The 24,204-nt window shown below is 33.6% G+C and overlaps 1 protein-coding gene across 17 annotated transcripts in view; it reads right to left on the reverse strand.

Moving 5' to 3' along the window:
* The window catches only part of FUT8 (fucosyltransferase 8), a 379,544-nt gene that overhangs the window by 60,118 nt on the left and 295,222 nt on the right, over positions 1–24,204 (reverse strand). For all 17 annotated transcript variants that reach the window (XM_073242251.1, XM_037006150.2, XM_073242247.1 and 14 more), the window contains one exon: positions 11,776–12,013. In XM_073242251.1, coding sequence (XP_073098352.1) covers positions 11,776–12,013 — 238 coding nt within the window. The remainder of the gene's footprint in view (positions 1–11,775; positions 12,014–24,204) is intronic.

The following is a 24,204-nucleotide window of genomic DNA, read 5'->3' on the forward strand; positions in this document are numbered from 1 at the left end:
CTTTCTAAGTGTGTAACCTTTTAATCTTAAACTTCCTCTCTCCAACCTTTCAGGGCATCTCTCCTCACTGAGGTTGCCTGCTGCACTTCTTTTCTCTCTAAGTAACTTTTACTCTGCTTCACTACTGTGTCTCTGCCCTTCAGTTCTTTGTGTGGTGGGGACAAGGACCAAGGAAAATACACAAAGCTCCCCCAACACCTTTAAGATGGATGGTCATACATGGCAAGCTATAAAATAATCTTTCCTCTGAAATAAAGATATCACATCACTTTTAAAATGCAGATATCATTTTCTTAATAGGCTACCTAATCCTCTGAACTCAGTCCAGGTACTAATGGCTACACATTTCCAAAGGATGCAGATGGATAGTTCTATAGATTTAAAAATCTCAATTTGTATTGCCCTATGGTTGATATTGGATATAATCTAGAAAGAAGGGACACAGAGTGTAATGTCTACCTTAGCCAATCCTATCCTATTTTTGGATATTCTAAACTACATGGATCAAGGTTGGCCAAAGATAGCAGCAGAAGCAGCTACTAAACCAGCTTCCTCTGTAATTCCTACTGTTTACTGTCAAATTCCAGTGGACACAGCAAAGTGGCCAGTGGCAGCAGAGAAAGGAAAATGCTGGTGATTACCTTTTATTAATTGCTTTTTCCATCATACATTACAATCCCATTAGAGTGTACTAGGCTGGTTTATTCCAATCTACACCTAGACACATCTTACTAAATACACTATACTCTCCCAGAATGAAAATAGATTCAAATATAATTTGATGCCCAAAAACTAGAGAGGAGAGGAGCATGCTGACAATGCTTCAATACTATATTTTGAGTTGTTTACCTAACATAATCTCTGCTGGTCTTGGCACATGTAGTTCCATCTAGTTAACAGATAGGCACAAGCAGGATGGCCCTTACTTTTCATGTATTTTTAAAATTTACATCCTCAGATTTGTTCAGTTCCATTGTTAGTGTTTTAAAAAAAATTTCTTTGGTGAAGCCTAGCTCCACTTTTAGGCAGGTCACTTGGAAATTAACACCAGGGGTACGTTCAGATTCGTAAGATTAATTTTGACATAGCTCCCATGAATTAGAACTTTCACAGGAATTCTTATTTTTTTAATATTACCTATATATTAGAGTTCTAAGATAGCATGTTTTATTCCAAGTCCTCTCCTCCCTCCCAAAATCACCATCCTATGAGCCTGGAATGTAAAGCACTAACTGAAGACTAACTGCTTTGTCAGGAAGGTTCCCTGACTGTGGTCAGTGCTGGCTCTAGCTAAGAAGGCAACCCAGTCCCCAAACTAAGGGAAACTGGTCAACTTTCCTTGACAGGAGCATATTTCTGATGCCTAATCAGTTTAGATGCTGGGATTTTTCTAGGCAATCTAAATAATACCCAAGAGAAGTGGAGAATGACCCTCACATGGGCTGGGGATGCTGGGGAGCTAAAGCTGGCTCTCTGTGGGAAATGAGCAAAGGGGATAATCATCTTCACCTTGTTTCTCCATCATAATTTTATCTCTTCTCTTATTTACATTTCTGAATGAGCTTCACAAAAAGTCATCATATTATTCTCAGTTTCATTAATGTTGGTTGTTAAAGTTTCTAAAAAGAAGCCTTACTGAATACCATAACCCAGTTATGCTATTATTGTATTTTGCTTTCTTCCTGTAAGACTAAAGTGTTAACAACCACACATAGGGTCATTTGTAACACATAAAGTGGCATCAAATACATTATCACTTTGAATTCTCATAACAAAGAACAGGTATTAAGGAAGGTCCTGGGACACTAAAGTCACACAGCTAATAAGTTCTGTTTCCAAATCAATGACAGTGATCTATCCTCGTAGACGATGCCTTTCCTCATTTTATAAATGCTCAATTTATGCTCCCAGTGATGCCTTTAATATTTTCAGTCAGAACAGTTTATGTATCTTCTGATGACCCACAGAACTCATACCTGTCTTTGACACTTAACACATTCTATCTTTGTTACATGTATGGATCTATGAGTCTTAACACAGTATAAGTTCCCGAAGGGCAGAGACTGGGTCGTATTTATCTTTATATCCCCCATAGCATCTAGAAATACTCAAATGTTCACTTGATGACTAATGTACACTTCCCTGTTTATGTGGTAATCCACTTTTTTAAAGAAACTTTCTAGTAAAAAATATTGTAAATATAAATATCACTTTTATATGAATACCTAAATAAATATACAGTATTCATTTAACAGTTGTACTTAAAAAAAATAAAGTTGGACATCAGACTTTTCAACAAGAATTATAGTAATTCTAATTATTCTATCTTTTGAGAAAATCAACTATTTGTTTAAAGGCTACTTATTAGTAGATCAAACTTTGATTGAATCAAAAGGAACATCTCTTTAGGAAAAGGTGGGGAACTCAACTCAAATCCTTTTCAATACTGCCAGGAATATTTTTATACCTTGCATTTTAGGAAGCAAAACAGGAGAATCCTGATCCCAAAGTACCAGCTAGGGATGTTTCAATGCTGTAATTTGTTTTTGACCTTCTGCTAAAGGTAAGGAAAATGTGTGAGAAGGAAAGTCTGTTACTGAAATAAATTACATATATATAAAACATATTTTATATACTGCTACTTAATGTATAAACCTCTATTGATCTTTCTTACTGAGCAACATCCTTTTGGAGAGATAAAAAGGATATGTAAAATTCCACTAAAGATCATCAACCATTATTATTTACTATTCTATGGAATCAGCCCATAATTTATACAAACCTAAGGAAGAAAGATAAGGAAATTCCAGAGTTACAGCATGCCCAGAGCTCTGGCACATAAAAATAACCAAAAAGGCTAGAGGCATTCTTAACTTTCTTTAGCATTTCCACAATTATCTTATTTGCAGAATCATTCAAAACTTACATGTAATCTACACGCTTTGAACAAGTAAGTCTCTTTATCAAAATGCTACTGAACGACTGCATTCCTCCTTTTATATGCTTTGATGTTTGAATCAAAAGCCAAATGTGACAACATGGAAGACTTATCATAGGTGTGCTTCAGGAAAACAGAAAAACCCAAACATTTGAAAAAGGAAGGAAGGAAGGAAGGAAGGAAGGAACAGAAGGAGGGGCAGAGAGAAATAGAGAGAGAAAGGGTGGTAGAGTGCGTGAGGGAAAGAAAGGAATAGAGAGGGGAGGGAAGAGAGGAAGGGAGGGAAGAAAGAGAGGAAGGGAGGGAAAACGAGCAATAATCAGGGGACTCCTAACTCATATCAGAAAACATATTCTTTACTTTATGGAAGGATTTTGGGAATTCTTTACATAGTTCCACTAGAATGTTTAAAACATGACTTGATTTGTAATAATTCAATTTATAGCAAATCTTTAAGGAACACACTTGTAACATAAAAGGTATATCAGTATTTACATAAACACTAATAATTTCTGAAGCAAGTATCAAGGCCATGTGGCCCATATATCCTGCAAGAAATAAGAACACCTGGATGCTATTTCTAGCTCCAGCAACCTTGGATAGGTTCTAAATAGACTTAAGAGGATTTTTCAAAAATTTCTCCAATGAACTTGTTTACACTCAACAATGACTTTGATGCTAATTATGTATTGTTACTTCCTAAACCATACCTCTTTTTATCTCTGAACTCATTCTGCCACAACTTTGTCTATAAAAGGGCAGAATGTATTGCTGAAAAGATTCATTCCCAGCAATAAATTATTTTGTAAAAAAATAAAATTTACAATTTAGTAAATTTTAAAAATTAAAAAAAAATTTAAGTGTCTCATACAGCTTCTAAGTTAGTAGTTTGAAATTTGGACCAGGATTCTGGAGAGGCAGGTTTTATGTTTCTTTTATTGCATTTATTGTGCTCTGGTCTAGGGTTTCACATTAGGTAAACAATCCAGAACACATAGGCCCTGCTGCCATCTGAGGTCTCCTTCAAGATAAAATAAATAGCTAAAAATACAGAATGTGCTTCTTAAAGTTTTCTACCAAAATGCTCCCAGTAGCAGAGGATGTAAACTTATATTACTGAGGGTATGAAGTTTGGCCTAAATTAATAGGCTGAAGTTTGAAGGTATATATTTTTCACTTTATACCATTAATAAATCCTTCTTGTTTTAATATTTGCAAATAATTTAACTTACATACCAGCAAATAAAATTGACAGTACAGGAAAACGTACTATGTTTATCCTGGCAGTTTGTAAATGTCTGGCTCACTTTCCCCAGGTTTACTCATAACTCAATTTGAGAAGTATATATGATAAATATGGAAATAAATACCTATATAATTGTATTTAAGAGTTGGGCTCATTCTGGGCAAGGCTGCTGTGTGGACAAAGCTTCAGTCTCCTATTCTCCTATTTTCTATTTTTCTTATTTATAAATGAGAAACCATAGACTTCTTTCTAGTTCCTTAAGTGGAAAGTTGAAGATAAAGGAGATGTCATAGTGAAAAGCAGTTCTGAGTTCTTCTGAGACATACATATATACTAGTTGGTATTTTACATTCTGAAACAAAGATCTTTCTTTTACAGACCACGAATAGCAAAGCAAAAGGCTCATACAGGATGAAACAAAGTCCTATGTACCTGTAATGATACTTGCTTAGGTCAGTAATTCTCAAAGGTGTGAGGTATAGGGAAGAGAGACCTATTAGAATCTTAAAGCAGGAATAGCTAACTTTTCACTATATATGCCAACACACTCTCCAAATCTCACTGTACCTCCACCCCTTTCCCCTAAAACACAGCCAGTTTTTAAATCATTAAATACAGTGAACCACTGTTACAGGTGGGAATATACCTTCTATCTCAGGTATGTGGGTATAGAAAAAGTACTGAGAACCAATGGAGGCTTAAGGTAGCAGCAGAGAAACTCTTTGCCTGGTCCAGAATTTTATGATGATTAAGTGGTAGGTTTATTAAGCACAGCTATACCTTAGCATTAAGAAGTTATTTTCAGAAGTTATTTCTCCTTTCAGGATCTCTTTCAATTTTTCCATTTAACTTTATATTTTTAAAAGGGGAAAACTGTGTATGAAGCTCTTGTAAAGGCTTAATTTTCATCTTAAAAGTAAAAGGATAACTTTCCTGTTGTTGCAGGTAACTTATATATTAATATATATTCTACTATCGTATTTGTATTTTAAAATTTGGGGGCCAAACACAGACAATGAAAATAAACTATGTGAAAATTACCTTAACATCTTTTATAGTTCTTAATAATTTTCCCTTGTGATTAAAGACCTATAAAAATGGATAAGGAAGGTAGGTACTGAGAGTATCATGAGAGTGCTTTTAGAGCTAAACTGAGGTTCAGAAGCTATAATTAATTGACAAAAGTTCAGAAAGCTAAAAACAACTGGTATCAAACTCACAGTCCAGTACCCTTTCCTCTTCCTCACATTACCTATACATAGAAATCATGATGGTTTTGCAGAATAAAGGATCTAAATATGCACTAATTTCAAGCTGCTATTACTCAGTCACTAAAGGTTGAAAATATTACTGTAAAAATGCTTCATAGAAGCATATCCAAAGCCTATCCTAATAGGTATAGTATGCCTGTAGATTCTCAACTACTTTATTAGTTTATCAATCAGTCTAGCTGGGATCAGCCATTATTAACGATATAAGCTGGCTAGAATGTTTAGATGATTCCAATAGACATCTTAGTAGTTTTTTAAATGTTAAAAATACTAGTTTCACAGGAAAATTTTAAAGTATAATTTAATTTGTGCCCTGCTTGTTAAAGATTTTCCTTTTGACGTGAGAGTTTTGCTTAAAACATTCAATGGAAGATCCAGCAATTCCACTTCTGCATATATATCCAAAGGAAATGAAATCACTACCTTGAAGAGATATCGGCATCCACATGTTCATTACAGCATTGTTTACATAATCAAGACAATGGAAACAACCTAAGTGTCTATCGATGTATGAATGGATAAAGAAAATATGGTATATGCATACAATGGAATATTATTTGGTCATAAGAAAGAAGGAAATTTTGCCATTAGCAAAAACATAGATGGACCCTGAGGGTGTTATGCTATGTGAAATAACTCAGTCAGTGAGAGACAAACATTATATGATCTCACTTATATGCATAATCTAAAAAAATCTAAACTAATTAAAATGGAGAACAGATTGGTGGTTACCTGAGGCGGGGAGGGATCAGGGAAAAGTATAAAGGTGGCCAAAGGTTCAAACTTCCAGATAAAAGATAAATTCATTGCAAGAGAAAACTATGTGAGGTGATGAATGTTAACTAAATTTGTTGCAGTAATCTTTTTGCATATATCAAATCATATAACATACCTTAAAGTAATACAACGTTATATGCCAATTTTATCTCAGTGAAAGTGGAATAAAATTTATCAACCAAGCTAGAAGATTGAATTACCTTCCTATTCTCTTTGTATAAGTAATAAATGTTAATGCAAAGTTGTTGTTTTATTGAGCGTACTCAAATTTTAAAATGCAGGAAAAATATATTACAGAAATGTTTTTAATAAAAACATGTTGGCTTTTTCTGGGTATTAGGAGTTTTTGGTACTGTTACTTTAAAAATTTACCAACAGTTTGTTAAATTTACCAAAAATTTAATTAGAAAAAGAATTTAATGGTTCCTGAATAATACTAAGAGCCAGTTGAAAGCAAATTAACTTATAATTTTCCCACTCTCTGAAGCAAAAACAAAAAAAGAGCTTTGACTCTTGACTTAAAATCTGCTGGTTTTAAGGAGAAACAAAATCACACAACTATCCGAACAACCCTGTAAGTGAATCGTGTTTTCAAAACAAACACTAGTCTCTCAATATTCAAACTTTACAATGAAATACTTCTAGTTCCCCCATGACGTCATGCTCTCTTGCTTGTCTTTCCACATGTTGTGCACGCTGACAGAATTCTCTACCAAATATCTACCTGGTGGACTCCTTGTCATTCTTTGGGTCTTACCTTAAAAATCACTTCCTCCAGAAGAATCCCAAATACGTCTTAGATATGTGCTTCAGATTACCATCAACATACACATAACACAGTACATTTTAATAGTTCATCCAATTGTCTGCCTTTCCTTCTAGACTGCCCCTCACAGGGCAGGGACTGTCTTGTCTTCTTCATGTAGACCCGCATGGTGCCTGTTACATGGCAAGCACTTTTATTAAATTACTTGTATTTTAAGGCTATCTCCATATAAAGATGCTGAATAAAACTCTTTGACCAAAAGCTTTTTTGAAATGCCATATGGAGAGAAGGTAACCATTTAGACACCAGTTTAGATAAGTAAATATAGCAAATGGCAATCTACCTTAACATGTACTTAAATCAGGCACCTCTAGGGCATCGATTTTATTATATTTACAGTTTCTTTATTTTCATTTAAATGAAAATTCTCCAGGTAGATTGACTAAATTAATTAATTCAGTTAGTTTATTAAGACCATGGGGAAAGGACAAGAAAAGGAAATACAAAACAGCTAAGGAAGTTTAATCTGCAAATCTCAGAGAATGTTCAGTTTTTAGAATGGAAAAGACAGTGGAGAATTGAGTTTGAATGGTTGAGGTTCTCTATTGCTATGTCATCTATCCAAGAGTATCTGTATCACTTAGAAAAGCACTGTGGATGCTGGTCATCATAATTGACTAAAATAGTCAAATACTTAAAAAAAACAGATCAGTAATTGTCAAAAGCTACTTCAAACCATTAAATACCAAGATTTCCATTCTGAATCACTATAAGAAATCTACTTGGAAAAATCAGGCCTAATATATATAGTTAGTTTGGGTTTAGGAAATATTTTGTAATATAGAAAAATAAATTAATCATTTCATCAACAACTTTAGAATAGACATGACACATACAGGTGATGGGAAAGATTTTTTTAACTGGAAACACAGTTTTCTATATTTTATTTCACTTAACTAAACTACTTATCAAAGGGTATGGTTTCATACATATATACAAAATAATGAAAGAGAAAAACAGAACTCAGCCCACAACAAGATATGATTTAGCTATTGAAAGGTCACATGTGTACAGTAATTCCTGTACTAGTGACAGATATGAATAGGAATCACTAAATTTCACTTGCAGGCACATCATGTCAAGTATATATGAACAATAATAATTTCATGGCAGTGTTGCCAAGGGATATAACCCAAGATTCTCTGTACAAGTCAGAACAATAACAGATGTAGTTGATTTATGGCTAACTACAGGATTAAAATTAATTCTGTTTTCTCTAATTCTAGAAATAGGTTAGTTTCTCTAAAAGGTATATATACAGATAATAAATATAAACAAAAACAGAAGTGGATGACAACCATACTTTAAATAAAAATAAAAATATTCTAAGCTCAAATGTAAATCTCTTCCTTCTTTTGGATACAAGATTAGCATCTAAATTATTTTAGGTATGATGAGTTCTGAAAACATATAGAAAATAATTATTACTTTAATTAATTAAAGGTGTCCACACAGTTTAATTCATTAGCATGAAGAAAAACATGATTTTATACAATGCTTGCATTGTATAACTGGAAAGTTATAAAAGAAAGATCTATTTAATTAAAATTATTCTGTGCTACAATGATAAAATGACTTCTTTAATCAGGGACTGCAAATGATTAAGAAGGAAATACCATTGATACCTGTTCAGCACTGAAAATTATATAGAAGGTTTGGAAAAAGTTACTGGATGGGACAATGAGATATCACCTCACACCTGTCAGAATGGCCACTTTCCAAAACACAAGAATTAATAAGTGCTTGCAAGGATGTGGAGAAAAGGGAGCCCTCCTACACTGTTGGTAGGAATACAAATTGGAGCAGTCACTATGGGAAGTAGTATGGAGGTTCCTCAAAGAACTAAAAATAGAAATAGCATACAACCTAGTAATTCCACTTCTAGGAATTTACCCAAATAAAACAAAATCTCTGATCCAAAAAGATATATGCACTCCTATGTTTATTATCAAATTATTTACAGTAGTCAAGATATGGAAGCAACCAACACATCCATCAATAGATGAATGGATAAAAATGTACATACATAAAATGGAATATTATTTAGCCATAAAAAAAGAAAGAAACCCAGCCATTTATGACAGCACTGATAGAACTAGAGGATATTATGCTAAGTGAAATAAGCCAGGCAGAGAAAGGCAAATATCACACAATTTCACTTATATGTGGAATCTAAAAACAAAATCAACAAAACAGCAACAGACTCATGGACACTTAGAAGTGGCTGGTGGTTACCAAGGGGGTGTGGGGAGTTGTGGTGGGTGGGTGAAATAGGTGAAGGGGAAAAAGAGGCACTATATCTCAATCATAATATAAATTAGTCATTGAGATGTAAGTACAGCATAGAGAATATAGTCAGTAATTCTGTAACATCTTTCTATATTGACAGGTAGTAACTACACTAGTTGGGGTGAGCATTTAATAATGTAGAAAACTGTAGAATCACTATGTTATATACTTGAAACCAATATAATATTGTATATCAACTATACTTCAACAAAAAAAAGTTGGATGAGGGATGAAGGAATGTAATGATATTAAAGTTACACATTTTATTTAGTTCCTAGACATTCAGGACAGTTGCTTTGCCTCTAATATTATTCTGCTAGGTAAGGTTTTTGGTATGAATTTATTGGGAAGGACTTAAACAGGAGGTAGGTGGAAGTAAATGTACTAAACAGAATTCTGTATTTATAAGCTCTATGATCCTGGATGAATCATTTACTATCTATTAGGCTTTAAATTTCATGTAAATAAAAGAAGGATTATTTCTAGAACCTGTTTAATTGTAACATTAAGAAATGCTGAATATTTCAAATTCAAACTTTTTAATCTTCATATCCTGTAGTTGACACTAAAGACTATAAAATATATGAGGAAGAATTAAAAATCAAACAAACCAAACAACTAAGCGTAGCATATAGGCAGGGCCAAACTCTACATTAAATGTGTTAAGTCTAGTGAGACCAGCTTTTCACTTTTCTATTAACTGACTACCACCCAACTGCCTCTCCTAGAAATAGTGAAACACAAGAAGAATCTTGCCTTACTCTGCCTATACACTTCCACAATCAAAGAAGCTCAAAACTGAAATAAGTCCACAAAATGAAAAAGTTACCTGCAGTGAGCCTGACAGAATTGCTTTTCTTGTCTTTTCCTAACCTTAATACCTAATTCGTTTACAGCACCTGTAAACTACAGACCAGGTCAATGGAAGATGTAATCTCAAAAGTAAATTAGCACAGCTAGGTTCTAGATTCAGAAAGAGGTCCAATTTAAAACCTGAAAAGGTTTGCAAAGAAAACGATATGTTGATAAATAGAATAAGCATCCTAAATCATCCTAAGGAAGACAAAACTCACAAGATATACTTTAAACCCATATAGGACCTTTTATATAGCAACTTTCTGGACACTTCCGTGAAGAGTCAGGTATTACGTGATACTTTCCAAAGGAGGCAAAAAGAAACAAACAACTAAGGTTACTCACTTTGCTAATGACATAGCTCTTTATTCCATATCTTGTGTAAAAAGGTGCTCAGCTGCAGGAGAAATTGTACTTACTGAAATGCCTCTAGTCTTTGAAGAAACGTTTGACTTCCCACAAGATGTGAGTGCAAAGAGAGTGTATTATCTTGCTTGCCATTTAACCTAATCATTTAGTTCAGTATCTGCACACTGTAGGCACTTAATGCATATTTGCTCAATGAATAAGGCTAATGACAGCTAACAATTACTAGAACTCATATATAAGGTACTGTGCTAAAATGTATTACATATATTATTTTATTTAATCCTACCAACAAGTAGTAGTTGTTTAATCCTACCAACAAGTACTCAAAGAGTAAGTAAATTATTACTTCTCATTTTACTGATGAGGAAACTAAGGCCTAGGTTAAATAACTTGCCCAAAATTACAAAATGATAAAGCCAGGATTTTAACAAATGTAGCCAAACTTTGGATCTTGTTTAAAGATCATTACTGTAGAAAGAACAATAATAGACTAGCGGTGAAAAACTATATTCTACTCCATCACTACATTCTTAGAGAGAAGGAAATTTCTTGCTGATCTTTGTATTTCTTATAAAGCCTAGCATAGTACCTTAACCACATTATTCCTCATCAAATGTTTCCTAAATAAAATTAAAATCACATAAACAAATTAGGCTTCAGTGTCCTCAACTGTAAAATGTAGATAAAGGTCTCTGCATGGTCTGCCTCAATGGTTGTCAAAGCATGGTCCCTGGACCTGGAAATTTTGTCAGAAGCACAAATTCTCAGGCTCTACCCCCAGATCTACTGAAATAGAAGCTAGTGTTTTAACAAGCCTTCCAGGTGGTTCTCATACATGCTCAAGTTTGAGAATCACTGGTCTACCTTACAGGATAATTAGAAGGATCATATGAGTTCAATAATGTGAAAGCACCCTAAAAGATGGAAGGTATATCAGCATCATCATTAAAATAATAAATTAACATTCCTTGAAAAAACCTAGTGATTTTGATAAATCTAGATAAAAATGAACATCAGAAATGAAACCAATCATAAAACACTTCTTAAATAAAGTATCATTCTAGATTTTATCTGGATAATATATAGCATTCCTGGGTCCAGAGAAAAAGATGACTGTGAGCCATAAAGTTGTACCTAGAAATCTGACAATTTGGTTACGTGGCAACTTTAACCACAGATGTGAAATGCTATGCAAGGTTCTTACCTGACCAGTGTCCAGTGGAGATGCCAGATCTGTCTGTACAGGTCTCGCTTACAGGTCTAAACACAGTTTCCCATCCACCAGTGGCATAGCGCCAATTCTGAGATTCCAAAATGAGTGTTCTCTGGGTGCCATATGCAATCATGAAGCAGTAGACCACATGATGGAGTTGACAGCCATAGCCACAGCCTTTGTTGATATTACATACTAGCTTCCTGGCTTTGCTGCAGTCCTTGGGATTCTGTAAGGGAGGAAGAGAGACAAAGGTGAAGATAAGCTGTACAGAGAGGTCAGTCTAGGTGACAAGTGTCAAAAATCATATAATAAACCAGGACTGATCGAGTATATCTTATTAAGCGAGGAATCCAGCTTTAAGGATTAGATTTCAAAGAAACCATTGAACACTGTATGTGTATACTTAGGGAGATGGCAGTGAAGGAGAACAGTTACTTTGGAAGCATCATTAAATAAATGTGAAATTAAGCAGTTACATTTTAAATACTCTTTCACTTCTCCATCACTCAAAACACATGTGTGATCATCTCTGAATTCAAATTTGCATATATTGCAATCTTTATGAAAGAAGTAAAATAGTTCGTTTATTCCAGCTGCACTTCAGCATTCTAAGGTTACCTTCCCTGATGAAACTCAAATCATCTTAAAGGAAAAACTATAATTTACCTATTAATTCCATCTTTATTCATAATTCTAGATGTCACAAATAAAATGTACTTTTCCATTATGGAAGTAAAGCCACTGAATAAAAGAATATGTGAGTTCAACAATTACAAAATATCAGTCATGGAACTATTTTTTAAAATAATCTTGATAGCTACTGGTAATTTTCACAATAAAATGTAGAACACATTCTATACTGGCTGTCCTGAGAATATGTTATGCCAATTTTTAAACAGGAGACCTATTTTTAACCAGCAAATGGTTAAAATACTTAATGTTATCTAAAAGTGGGGTGCAACTGGGTTAACTAATGTGAGAATTTCTTTTTCTCCATTCTAAACTTTCAATTCCATTGTAATTCATATGGGCTGTTGCTAAATCCCTAGGCATCTTAGTTCCTCAAATAAAAATTTGTTTTGACAAGGACTCGTTAGCCTAAGAAATTTTTCAAGCTGTTTTCCACAAGGGAAGAGAAAGGATGGGTGCCTTTAGGAATAGAATCTTTTCTCCCACATAGCAAGAAGCAGGATAACCAGTTCTCAATTTATATGAGACTTGAATAAAGCAGTCATCAAACCACAAATCTACAACTATTTTCTAGGATATCATTTGTTCTGTCAAGTAAAGCCCGAGAAACAAAAGCTAGGATGGGTGAAGCTATAAAATGATTCTGAAGGAAAAGCTGAGAAGGGAAAATGCAACACAGTTACCTTTAAGATGAGGTATTTTTCATATTCAAATGTGCCACAGCTGGCACTTTTGATCTAAAAAGACCAGAGCAGAACCTATACCATCAAGAGCCTTCTGAAGAGTCCAGATAAAATCCAGAAAGATTTGGTCAATACTGTTTCCCCAATCAGTAGTAGAGTTGATTCTTTTCACTTGAGACTTTGAACTCATGACAGACTCCTAAGTCAATCAAGCATTCCTACCTACTCCATTTACCATGGCCACTACATAAACCTTGAGAGGAACAGCAAGGTGTATTTTATGGGTTTTGGGAGACCAATATCATTTATTTCTGTACAATATTCTACAAAGATCCTGGGAATAAGTAACATTCTCAAACTGATCCAAACAAAGAACATTGATACTCATCTTGATTTTTCATGATTTGTAAGAAATACACCACTTGAATATCTCTAAAAGTCATATGAAGAAAAACTTCATATATTTTTCAGTAACCTTTTAGAGAAGTTTTTAGATGTATAAAATTATTGCAAAGACAGTACTGAGACCCCACAGACGTCCCATCCAGTTATCCCTATTATTATTTTACATTAATCTTCATATTTAAGGAAAAAAAGAGTGAAGGAACATAATTGAAAAGTCTGACTTTTATTTTTGAAACTATTCATTTTTTATTTAAAAGATACATTTGTATTTATGAAAAGCACATCTGTGTTTCTTAAGAGTTTAACTAGTACCCAGTGCTTTAAGCACAAGAACTGAGGCCTAAGTGAAAGAAGAGGGCAATTTGTGAAATGAAGCTTAATTCAAGATTCTTAAGTGTGCCTCAAATCAAGTTAAAGAAAGAGTGTATTAAATCTTTCTGTTATGTCATAGGTAACACGGACAAAGGGCAAACAAAACATTGGTTGTGGAATGAGAAAGGTCAGCAAATACAAGGTAGGCAATGGAAGACTCCAGAGCAGAGTTAGTGGTAAGAGAAATGAAAATGAAGGACTGTTTGGAATAGTAACAGTAAATAAAACACTGAAAATGCTTAGAGCCACAGCCCAATTTTTTATCAAATTAATATTTAAAAGGCAGGAATATTCAAAGGATCTTATTTGTGAAAGATTCAGAGAAAGGCAGAGAGACAGTGAGAAATAAAAAAAGAATGTATGTTCCTAATACAGGAATAAGCTCACCAGAATAATTACCTAGAAAAAAACTAGCAGATAGTTTTATAAGGTAAACAAAGCAACAACTCTGAGATGGGCAGGGATTTATTCTGATGAAAAGAACTTTAGTGGAAACCCCTTTTCTGAGCTAAGTCTTTGTTATCCACCACTGATACAGAGTAGCAACAACAAAAAGAGACTTTTAAGAGTCTATGAAAGGTAAATAGAGCTATTGTTTATATATATGTGTATATACATGTGTATGTAATCTTCAAATTTCTTATCAATAGCTTTTGTCAATTACCACTGATCAAAGTTTTATACTTTCTGTCCGGAAAAAAAAAAGGGGGCTTGAAGGTATGTCTTATGCATAACAAGAATATATAGAAGGGCCTCATTTCTAAAAGCAGCTTTAATCATGCTAATACTTTAACCTGGTAGCAATTTCTGATAAAATCTGGTTTTCAAATGCTCTATTGTGCCTAATGCACTCTCTTCTACATTTCTCTACCAGTTATGTAAGAATGGAGGCATATTGTTTTGTTTTATATTATAGCTCTTTCAAATTTTCTCCTCCTTCACCTTTTATGGAACTCCCTCCATTCATCACACACACACACACATGAACACAGTATGACAGCTCCTTTCTGAGCAGAAGGAGGCTCACTAGGAAGTTCTTATGTGGGAGTGGAAGACTTGGAATACAGATAAAAATGCACTCTTACCCAGCCCCCTCAACCAAGTTCCCTTGGAGAGAGTCTTACGAACTTTTCCCTCCTTCTACTTTCAGGATCACTCTCTAATCAAGTATAGGTGAATTTCTGCTCATTCAATAAATATTTATTAAGCACTTTATACAAGGAAACTTGGGAGCTGACAATTCAACAGAATAAGAACTAGAACTAAAATGCAAAAATAACTATAATAGTAGACAAGAGTAGACAATGATAAACAAAGAATTAAAGAATAGGAGGGGGAAATCACTATCAGCTGGACTGGAAAGTGTTATGAATAAAACTGCATTTAACCTGAACTTTGAAAATTATAATTTGTTGTGTTTATAAAATGCTTAGTAAATGTACTTTCATTATTCAATGGGAGTCCACACTGAGACAAAAATTTATGAGAGCAAAGTAAAATTATAAACTCCATAAATTATATTTATAATGTGGAATTTTTGTATACAGGGGCTTAAAGTCAGATTCACCAATAGGCACATACATTCTTGCTCCATGCACGGATAATTATTATTCAGGTTTTAGAAACAGGTAAATTTATCAAAATTACTTGAGATAGCATGTTCTAGTTAAAGAACTTTGCATAGAGAGGTTTAAGATAAAACTTTGTTCTAATTTAGGCTCTGTTGTGAATTCAATTGTATGATTTTGTTTCAATTTGTTAATTTAAAATTGTGATAAAATCACATCCATGCACCTCTTTCTGCTCACCTATGCTTCCCTTCCTTCTTAGAGATACTGAGACTAAATATGGCATATGCTCAAAGCTAATTAAACATATTATATCATTTATCCTCATAATCTCAAGAGACATTATTTCACATGGGATAAATGCATTACTTTTTATATTGAGTGCTACAAGTCGGCCCAATCATGGGCCGTTATAAACTAACATTTTTATAGTTACAATTCTGCAGCAAAGCTACCACCATTTTTCATTACTTTTACATTAACAAATAAGGACTTTAAAATAGAGTTCTTCTGTATTCTGTCTCCTTTTTTCCATTTTTTTCTTTTTAACATTATCTGAGGCATTTCTTCTGACACTATTATTTTTCAAGAATGACCTTATCTCAACAGAACTGAAAACTATATTTGTCCTCTCTTACTGTCAACATTGGCAAGTACTATATATTTAAATCAATATGCCCCTAACTAAAAGGTATACATACTAAGGGAAGCAGCATCTCTTAAACCTAAGTAATTACTAACTCACTAAAGGCACCAAAATAATGCTGAAATATTTCAGTCTCTTTTACTTTAGTTAAAATATGAAAATAATTACAATTTGATGTTTCAAATTAGGAAACCAGCTTTATTTCTACTTTGCTAAAAATGAATAATTTTGAGTCAACTAGTAAACCCCTGACATTATTATATTACTTAGTCACTGCTAGGATTTAGAGGTTTCCATTGCCTTAACTTAGTAAATTAGTAGTAATCGTGAATTAATGTCATAATATTACAAAACAATACTGATTTTTCGGCTTTTAAATTAAATCACAGATAAAGCTTTTCACCATGAGTACTCAAATTTTTCCATACACCTAAATAAAAGTCTCTTCAGAGGAAAACTTTCTAGCCACAATGTAATCTCCCTTATTTATCTGCCCAGAGTTACTACAGACCAAAATATTGCAGAAAAAGGCGAATTCAACAATGAGCAAAAATATTTAGGAAGACAAACTGGAAACAACACTTACAGGTATCTCTTGCAAAGAGTAAATATCGAGTAACTATTAGTTCAAATGAATTTCATGTATGGAGACAAAGGTAAATGTCAACTTCATAGTCACAAAAGTAAATTAATTGGTGGTAAGTCAGAATTTAGAATTCAGGTTTCTCAATCCATTGTCCAGTGCTCTTACCCCACTCCCCCATGATGTCTGCAATATAAGATGCAGCAAGAAGCACAGGCTCAGAAAACTTACATGGTCATTTCTTTCGCCTAGCTTTATAGACATACACTTGACAAATAAAAATTCTATCTATTTGGTGTATAACATGATGTTTTAATATATGTATGCACTGTTAAATGATTAAAACAAAGTAAGTTAACATAGCTATTGCCTCATATAGTTATGATTTATTTTTTCATAGAGAGAACATTTAAAATCAACTCTCAACAAATTTCAAGTATACAATATAGTATTATTAACTGTAGTCACTATGTTGTACATTAAATCCCCAGAACTTATTCATCCCACATAACTGAACCTTTGTACATCAGTATCTCTCCAGTTCCCCCACCTCCCTGCCCCCAGTAACTACTGTTCTACTCTCTGCTTCTATGAATTTGATTTTTTTTAGATTGCAAATATAAGTGAGATCACACAGTATTTATCTTATTGAATTTCCATGTTTTCTATGTTCATCCATGATGTAACAAATGGGATTTTCTTTTTTGGCTTAATAACATTTCATTTTATATATACAGATACACATGCATATACATATATACATATATGTATACAAACATACACACACACATACATACATATATGTATACATATATGTCACATTTTCTTTATCCATTCCTCTATAGACACATAGGTTGTTTATATGTCTTGGTTATTGTGAATAATGCTGCAATGAACACAGGGGTGCAGATGTGTCTTCAAGATACTGTTTTCATTTCCTTCAGATATATACCTGGAAGTGGGATTGCTGTGTCATATGGTAATTCTATTTTTAATTTTTTGAGGAACCTCTAAACTGTTTCAAAGTGGCTGTACAAATTTACATTCCAGCAACAATGTACAAGGGTTCCCCTTCCTCTACATCCTCAACAACACTTGTTACCTTCTGTGTTTTTGATAGCAGCCATTCTAACAGGTGTGAGGTGTATCTCATTGTGGTTTTGATTTGCATTTCCCTGATGATTAGTGACCTGTAGATCATTCATATGTGTTCTTTTGAGAAATTTCAACTCAGGTCCTTAGCTCATATTTTAGTTATTTGTTTGTTTGTTTGTTTTTGTCAGTCCCTAACATGTTTTGGATGTTAACCCTTATCAGATGTTAACCCTTATCAGATGCACAATTTGCAAATATTTTCTCCCATTCCATGGATTGCCTTTTCATTTTGTATTTTTGTTTGCTGGGTAGAACCTTTTCAGTTTGATGTTATACTTGGTTTTTGCTTTTGTTGCTTCTTCTTTTGGTGTCATATCAAAATCATTGCTAAGACCAATGTCAAGGAGCTTGTCCCATGTTTTTTTCTAGTAGTTTTATGGCTTTAGGTATTACATTTAAGGATTAAGAATTAGGACCCTAGGGATCTTTCCAGCATCTATGTAACAACATTCTTTCTATAGGAAGGAGATACCTCCTATTTCCAATGAAGAGAGGTTAGTAAAAAACAAGGGAATGAACCAGGTAAGTTAAATTTTATTGTGATCTTTTCTTTAATAACAAACCTACAGAGTTTTTAAGTTGTTTAAAAAGACTTGCAACATCTAGCTTTGTGTTGGTAATGAAGAAAAGATATATCAATAGTGTGGTGAAAACATTTCAATTGTATTGGTAGCAATCTGATTTTTTCCTAAAATTATTTTCAAAACCAAAGCAGAAAAGGTTTAATAAAACAAATAAGAGAACTGAAGAACTGCATAGTGGTAATAAAAATGAAGGCTCTAGGCATAGTTAATAACTATGAAAGAGAAAGTTACAAAGCACTCCCATTTTTAAAATCCAAAACTGGAAATTATTGTCTCTTAACATATTAAACAAGAATATTGAGCTAAGATAGTATCAAGGTGTCCTCTCCACCCCTCTAGCAAAGAACAATCTGCTACAAGAAGGACAACACGATAGCTGAGGCACAAGTAGGCTACCAAGTGCTTCAGGAAGTCAATTTCCCTGCTGGTATTTCATCAAATTTTAAGTGTGGAAACCTAATGGAGAAAAGATATCAAGATACATAGTTTATAGAGTATTATCCTGACAGATGGAGGTAAAGGCAGGCAGCTACTACACAGTTAAAGAGGAGGGACGTTTATCTTGGTAAGTAAAACAACAACTGGCTTACAATAAATGCATTTTAGAAACTTGTTCTTTGCTCAGAAGTCTCTACTGAATGTTTTAAAGACATTTTTTATAAAGATGGAAATTCTACAAATCCAATAGAAAGCAACCAACAAATGTGGGGCAGTTCTTCTGAGGGTCTTTAAGACAATATTTGGTCATCTCTGAATATTCCAGGTGGTCTCTAAAAAACCTGGAAAAAAACATGTCTCAGGTTCAAGAAGCATGTACACCAGACCAACCTTGGTAATTCCATAGGGCCACAAAGGAAAGGAAGAGAAAAAATGAGATGCATCTAATTCTCTCATTTAATAATCTGATGTAAACAAAACTCCTTTTAAGGTTAGAGAAGAGTTAAATCACCTGAGGAGCCAGATTATGCCAATCCTACACAAATGCACAAATGATGTATCTCCTCAAGCACCCCCAACTTTTCTTAAGTTTTTGCCTGATTCCCAGGTTTCAGAACCAGTTTAACTCCTCAAGTTAATAATAGCATGCTTACAAAATTAAAGTTGAATTTCAGAAATGTCCTCCACCATCATTTTATTTAACAGGACTCACTAGGCTCTTTCGTCAAAAACAAAATACAGGGATGAAATGGCAGGTGCTCTTAAAAAGAAACAACAAAAAGAGGGAGAAGGGAAACCCAGAAGAGGAAATAGTATGGGAAAAGGGTAGGAGGGAAGGAGGGGAAGGGAGTGAAGGGAAAGAGAGGAAGAGAGAGGAAAGGGAGAAGACGAAAGTGGAGGAGGAGAGTGGGGGCATACAAAAAGAGGGGAGAAGAGGGAAAGGAGAGAAAAGAAAACTGGAATGGTTAACCCTGTTTTATATAGGATCAAAAGATGAGATAGCAGACACCAAATATAAACAACTAGTCGAAACTTTGCTCTTGTGCAAAGCCTGCTGCACATGTTTTGTTTTGTTTTAAATAAAAGTCAGAGGAACTTATACTGTTCCATTCTGCAATGTGCCATTCTTTGGGCTTGTACTAGTACTTAAAGCATTTGCATACTCAGTGGCTTTTAAATAAAACTATCAATGATAATTAAACCAGATGCCAAGTCTTGCTACTGCTACCTCTTCTCCCTAATAAAGGCTTTGTTCCACTTCTCCATGCAGGAATCCATGCACTGAGAATGTACTATTAGCTAAGCATACATTTCTTTGGAATCTCCAGTTATTATTAGTTTTTAATTAAAAACCCTTCTAAGACCACTTTTCTCACTGCCTAAGTTTAACAGTGTATTAACCAACTCATGTATTTTCTTTACTTTTCAAATATTTAACACTGTACATTCTTTGCTGTTTACATTTAACACTGTACATTCTTTGCTGTTTATTTTTAAATAATTTAAGACCTACAATAAATTTTGAAAACAGTACAGAGAGTTGCCATGTGCCTTCCACACCTCTTTCCCAATGAGAACACCTTATCTTAGACCTTACTTGAATTCTACCAGTTTTACATGTATTCTTTTAAAATTAGGGAGGGTATAATACTATCAAATTTTATTACATGAACAGACTTATATACCCCTACCACAATCAGGATACAAATTGTTGAATCAAAACAAAGAAACTCTCTTAACATTACCCCCTTCAGAGTCATACCTATCCCCAAAACTTAATCCCTGGCAACCACTGATCTGTTTTCCATGATATTTATTTAGTCATTCTGAGAATATTATAAATGGAATCAGACAGTATTTAGCTTTTTGAGATGGTGTTTTTTTTTAAACACTTAGAATAATGTTCTTGAGATCCACCTAAGTTTTTGTGTATTCAATAGTTCATTCCTTTTTATTACTGAATAGTATTCTATTACATGGATTGAACCAGTTTATTCACCCATTGAAGGACATTTGTTTTCAGATTTTGGTTATTACAAATCAAGTTGCTATTCATGTGAATGTACAGATTTTTGTGTGGAAGTGACTTTTCATTTCTCTAGTATAAATACACAGGAGAAAAATTGCAGAATCATATGGTAAAGGTATATTTAACTTAATAGCTAACTGCCAAACAGTTTCCCAGAATGGCTGTATTTTACATTCCCATAAGGAATATATGAAAGACCTGGTTGCTCCACATTCCTGGTATATATATTGCTAGGTATGTAGTTGTATCTTACCCTACCTTAAGTCTTAAGTTGCATTTCCCTAAGAGTTAATGATTTTGAACATCTTTTCATGTGCGTATGTGTCATTAGTATCTCCTCTTAGGTAAAGCTGTCCGTTCAAACCATTTGACCATTTGCTGATTGGATTGTTTTTTACTGTTGAGATTAAAGCATTCTTAATGCACTCTGGATACAAGACCTTTATTGGATATGTGGTTTGCAAAGACTTACTCAATGGCTAGTCTTTTCATGCTCTTTAACAGTGTCATTCACAAATCAAAAGTTTTCAATTTTGATAAAGTTCAACTTACTCATTTTTTTACCTTTTAGAAACCATTCTTTTTGTGCCAACTATAAGAAGTTCTAGCCTAAGTCACAAAAAATTCTAATGTTTTCCTTTAAAAGTTTTATAGTTTTACATGTCACATTTATTTTACTTGTCAGACTTACTATCCATTTTGAGTTAATTTGACATAAAGTGTGAGGGTAAGGTCAAGGGTCATTTTTTCACCTATGAGATGTCTGATTATTCCAAAACCATTTATTGAAAAGACTATGCTTCCTCCATTGAATTGCTTTTGCACCTTTCTCAAAAATCAATTGCCCACTCACAGGTATATACACTCAAAATAACTGAAAACTAATAAGTACCTGCAGAGGCATGCCCATGGCAGTGCTATTCTCAAATAGCAGAAGGTGGAAACAGCACAAATGTCCATCAAAAAGTGGATGGATGAACAAATTTTGTATATACACATACACTGGAATATTATTCAGCCATGAAAGGGAATGATGTTCTAATATATGCTACAACATGGATGAAACTCAAAAAGCATTATGCTAAGTGAAAGAAGTCAGACAGAAAAGGTCATATGTTGTATAATTCCATTTATATGACATATTCAGAATAGGTACATCCATAGAGAATGCAGATTGGTGGTGTCCAAGAGCTGGGGGAAGGGGAAATGGAGCAATGGAGAATGGGGGAAGGGAGATAACTGCTTAACATATATGGGGTTTTCTTTTGAGCTAATAAAATGTAGAAATTGCTGGAGACGGTGATTGTACAACCCTGTGAATGAACTAAGTACCACTGAATTGTTTAACTTAAAGATGGTTAACTTTATGTTCTGTAAATTTCACCACAATGGGAAAAAAACAAGTTAGCATACCTCTGTGGGTCTCTTTTGTATTCTACTGTGTTCTGTTCATCTATGTGTCTACCCCTCCTCCAATACCATACATTATCATGATTATTGTAGCCTCAATTTTAAGTTCTAAAACTGAAAAGTATGATTACTCCAACTATTCTTCTTCTTCAAAATTGCCTTAGCTATGTTAGTTCCTTTTCCTTTCTATATAAATTTTGGAATCTATTTATCTATATATATTAAAAGAAAAAAGACTTCCTGGGATTTTTGACAGGAATTGCAGCAAGCCTATGGATCAATTTGTAAAGAATTGACATCTTTTCTATGTTGAGTCTTCCAACTCATGAGCACATATGTCCACTCATTCATTTAGACCTTTGATTTCTTTCACCAGCATTTTATAAGTATCTCTACCTAAGTATTTCATTTTCATTTTTTGGAGCAATTGCAAATAGTCTTATGTCTTAAAATTTTGGTTTCCAATTGCTTCTTGCTAGGACATAGAAATACGATTAATTTTTGTGGGCTGATCATGTAGACAATATCCACTTACTTGTTCTGGGAGTTTTATTGTGTGTTATGTGTTGGTAGTTGCTGGTTAGTAGATGACTGGGGTTCTTCTACAAAGAAAATCATGTCACCTGTAAATAGGGACAATTTTCTTTCTTTCTAACATATAGGTCATTTATTTCTTTGTCTTGCCTTACTGAACTGCATAAAACTTAACATTACTATGGCGAATAGGAGTGATAAGAACAGATATCCCTTCCTCATTCCCAATATTTAGGGGAAAAGCATTTAGTCTTTCACCTTTAAATGTGAGGTTACCTGTAGGTTGTTTGTAAATGCCTTTTATCAGATTGAATAATGTCCCTTCCATTCCTAGTTTGTCTTTAGTTTTCCTTATCATGAATGGGTGTTGGATTCTGTCAAGGTTTATTATTAGATGTCAATATATTATCTTTTTATCAGTATATTTTATCATTATATCAGCATATTTTATCATATATACATGTATATGGTATATGATAAGTATTTAATATGGAAAAAATATATATTATGACATACTGTATATGTAAGATTTATTCCAGGAATGCAAAGTTGTTTAAGTACTCAAAAGTCATTTAATGTAATCTACCATATTGACAGTTTAAAGAAGAAAACCTACATGATCATACCAATTTGTCAAGAAAAAGCATTTGACAAAATCTAAAACCCATTCCCACTCTCTTGTGTGTATGTAGCCTGAACATCATTTAGTATTCAATTTTGATTCATCTATAGTATTTTTTAAGTATATCCCTTCATGGAGTATTTTTAATGGCTGTTCTAGGGATTATATATATATATAATTTGTTACAGTCTATTCATATCAACATTTTACTACTTCAAGTGGAATATAGAAACCTTACTAACATTTAGGTCCCTTTACTCTCACTCTCCCCTTTTATCACACAGTTCTCTTAAAATTACCTTTATAACATTGAAAACTATATCAGACAATGTTATAAATTCTGCTGTCCACCATCAAACATTTTAAAAACTTAAGAGAAAACTATTAAATTACCCTGTATCCACTCTTTGATTTACAGTGTCTTCATTCCTGACATTCCAAGTTCCCTTCTGTCATCATTTTCTTTCTGTCTTGAAGAATTTCCTTTCCCTTTTTAGAGCAGGTCTACTGGTGATGAATTCTCTACGAAAGTTTCCCTTCATCTGAAAATGTCTTTATTTCACCTCATTATATTTTTTCACTAGAGGAAGAAGCCTAGGTTGACAGTTCTTTTCTTTCAGCCCTTTAAAAACATCTCACTACTTCTTTCTGATCTGTCTTCTAAGGAGAAATCCACAGTCATTCAAATTGTTTCTCAG

Source organism: Manis javanica, chromosome 8 (genome assembly GCF_040802235.1).
Source record: "Manis javanica isolate MJ-LG chromosome 8, MJ_LKY, whole genome shotgun sequence".
NCBI classification, from domain to species: domain Eukaryota; kingdom Metazoa; phylum Chordata; class Mammalia; order Pholidota; family Manidae; genus Manis; species Manis javanica.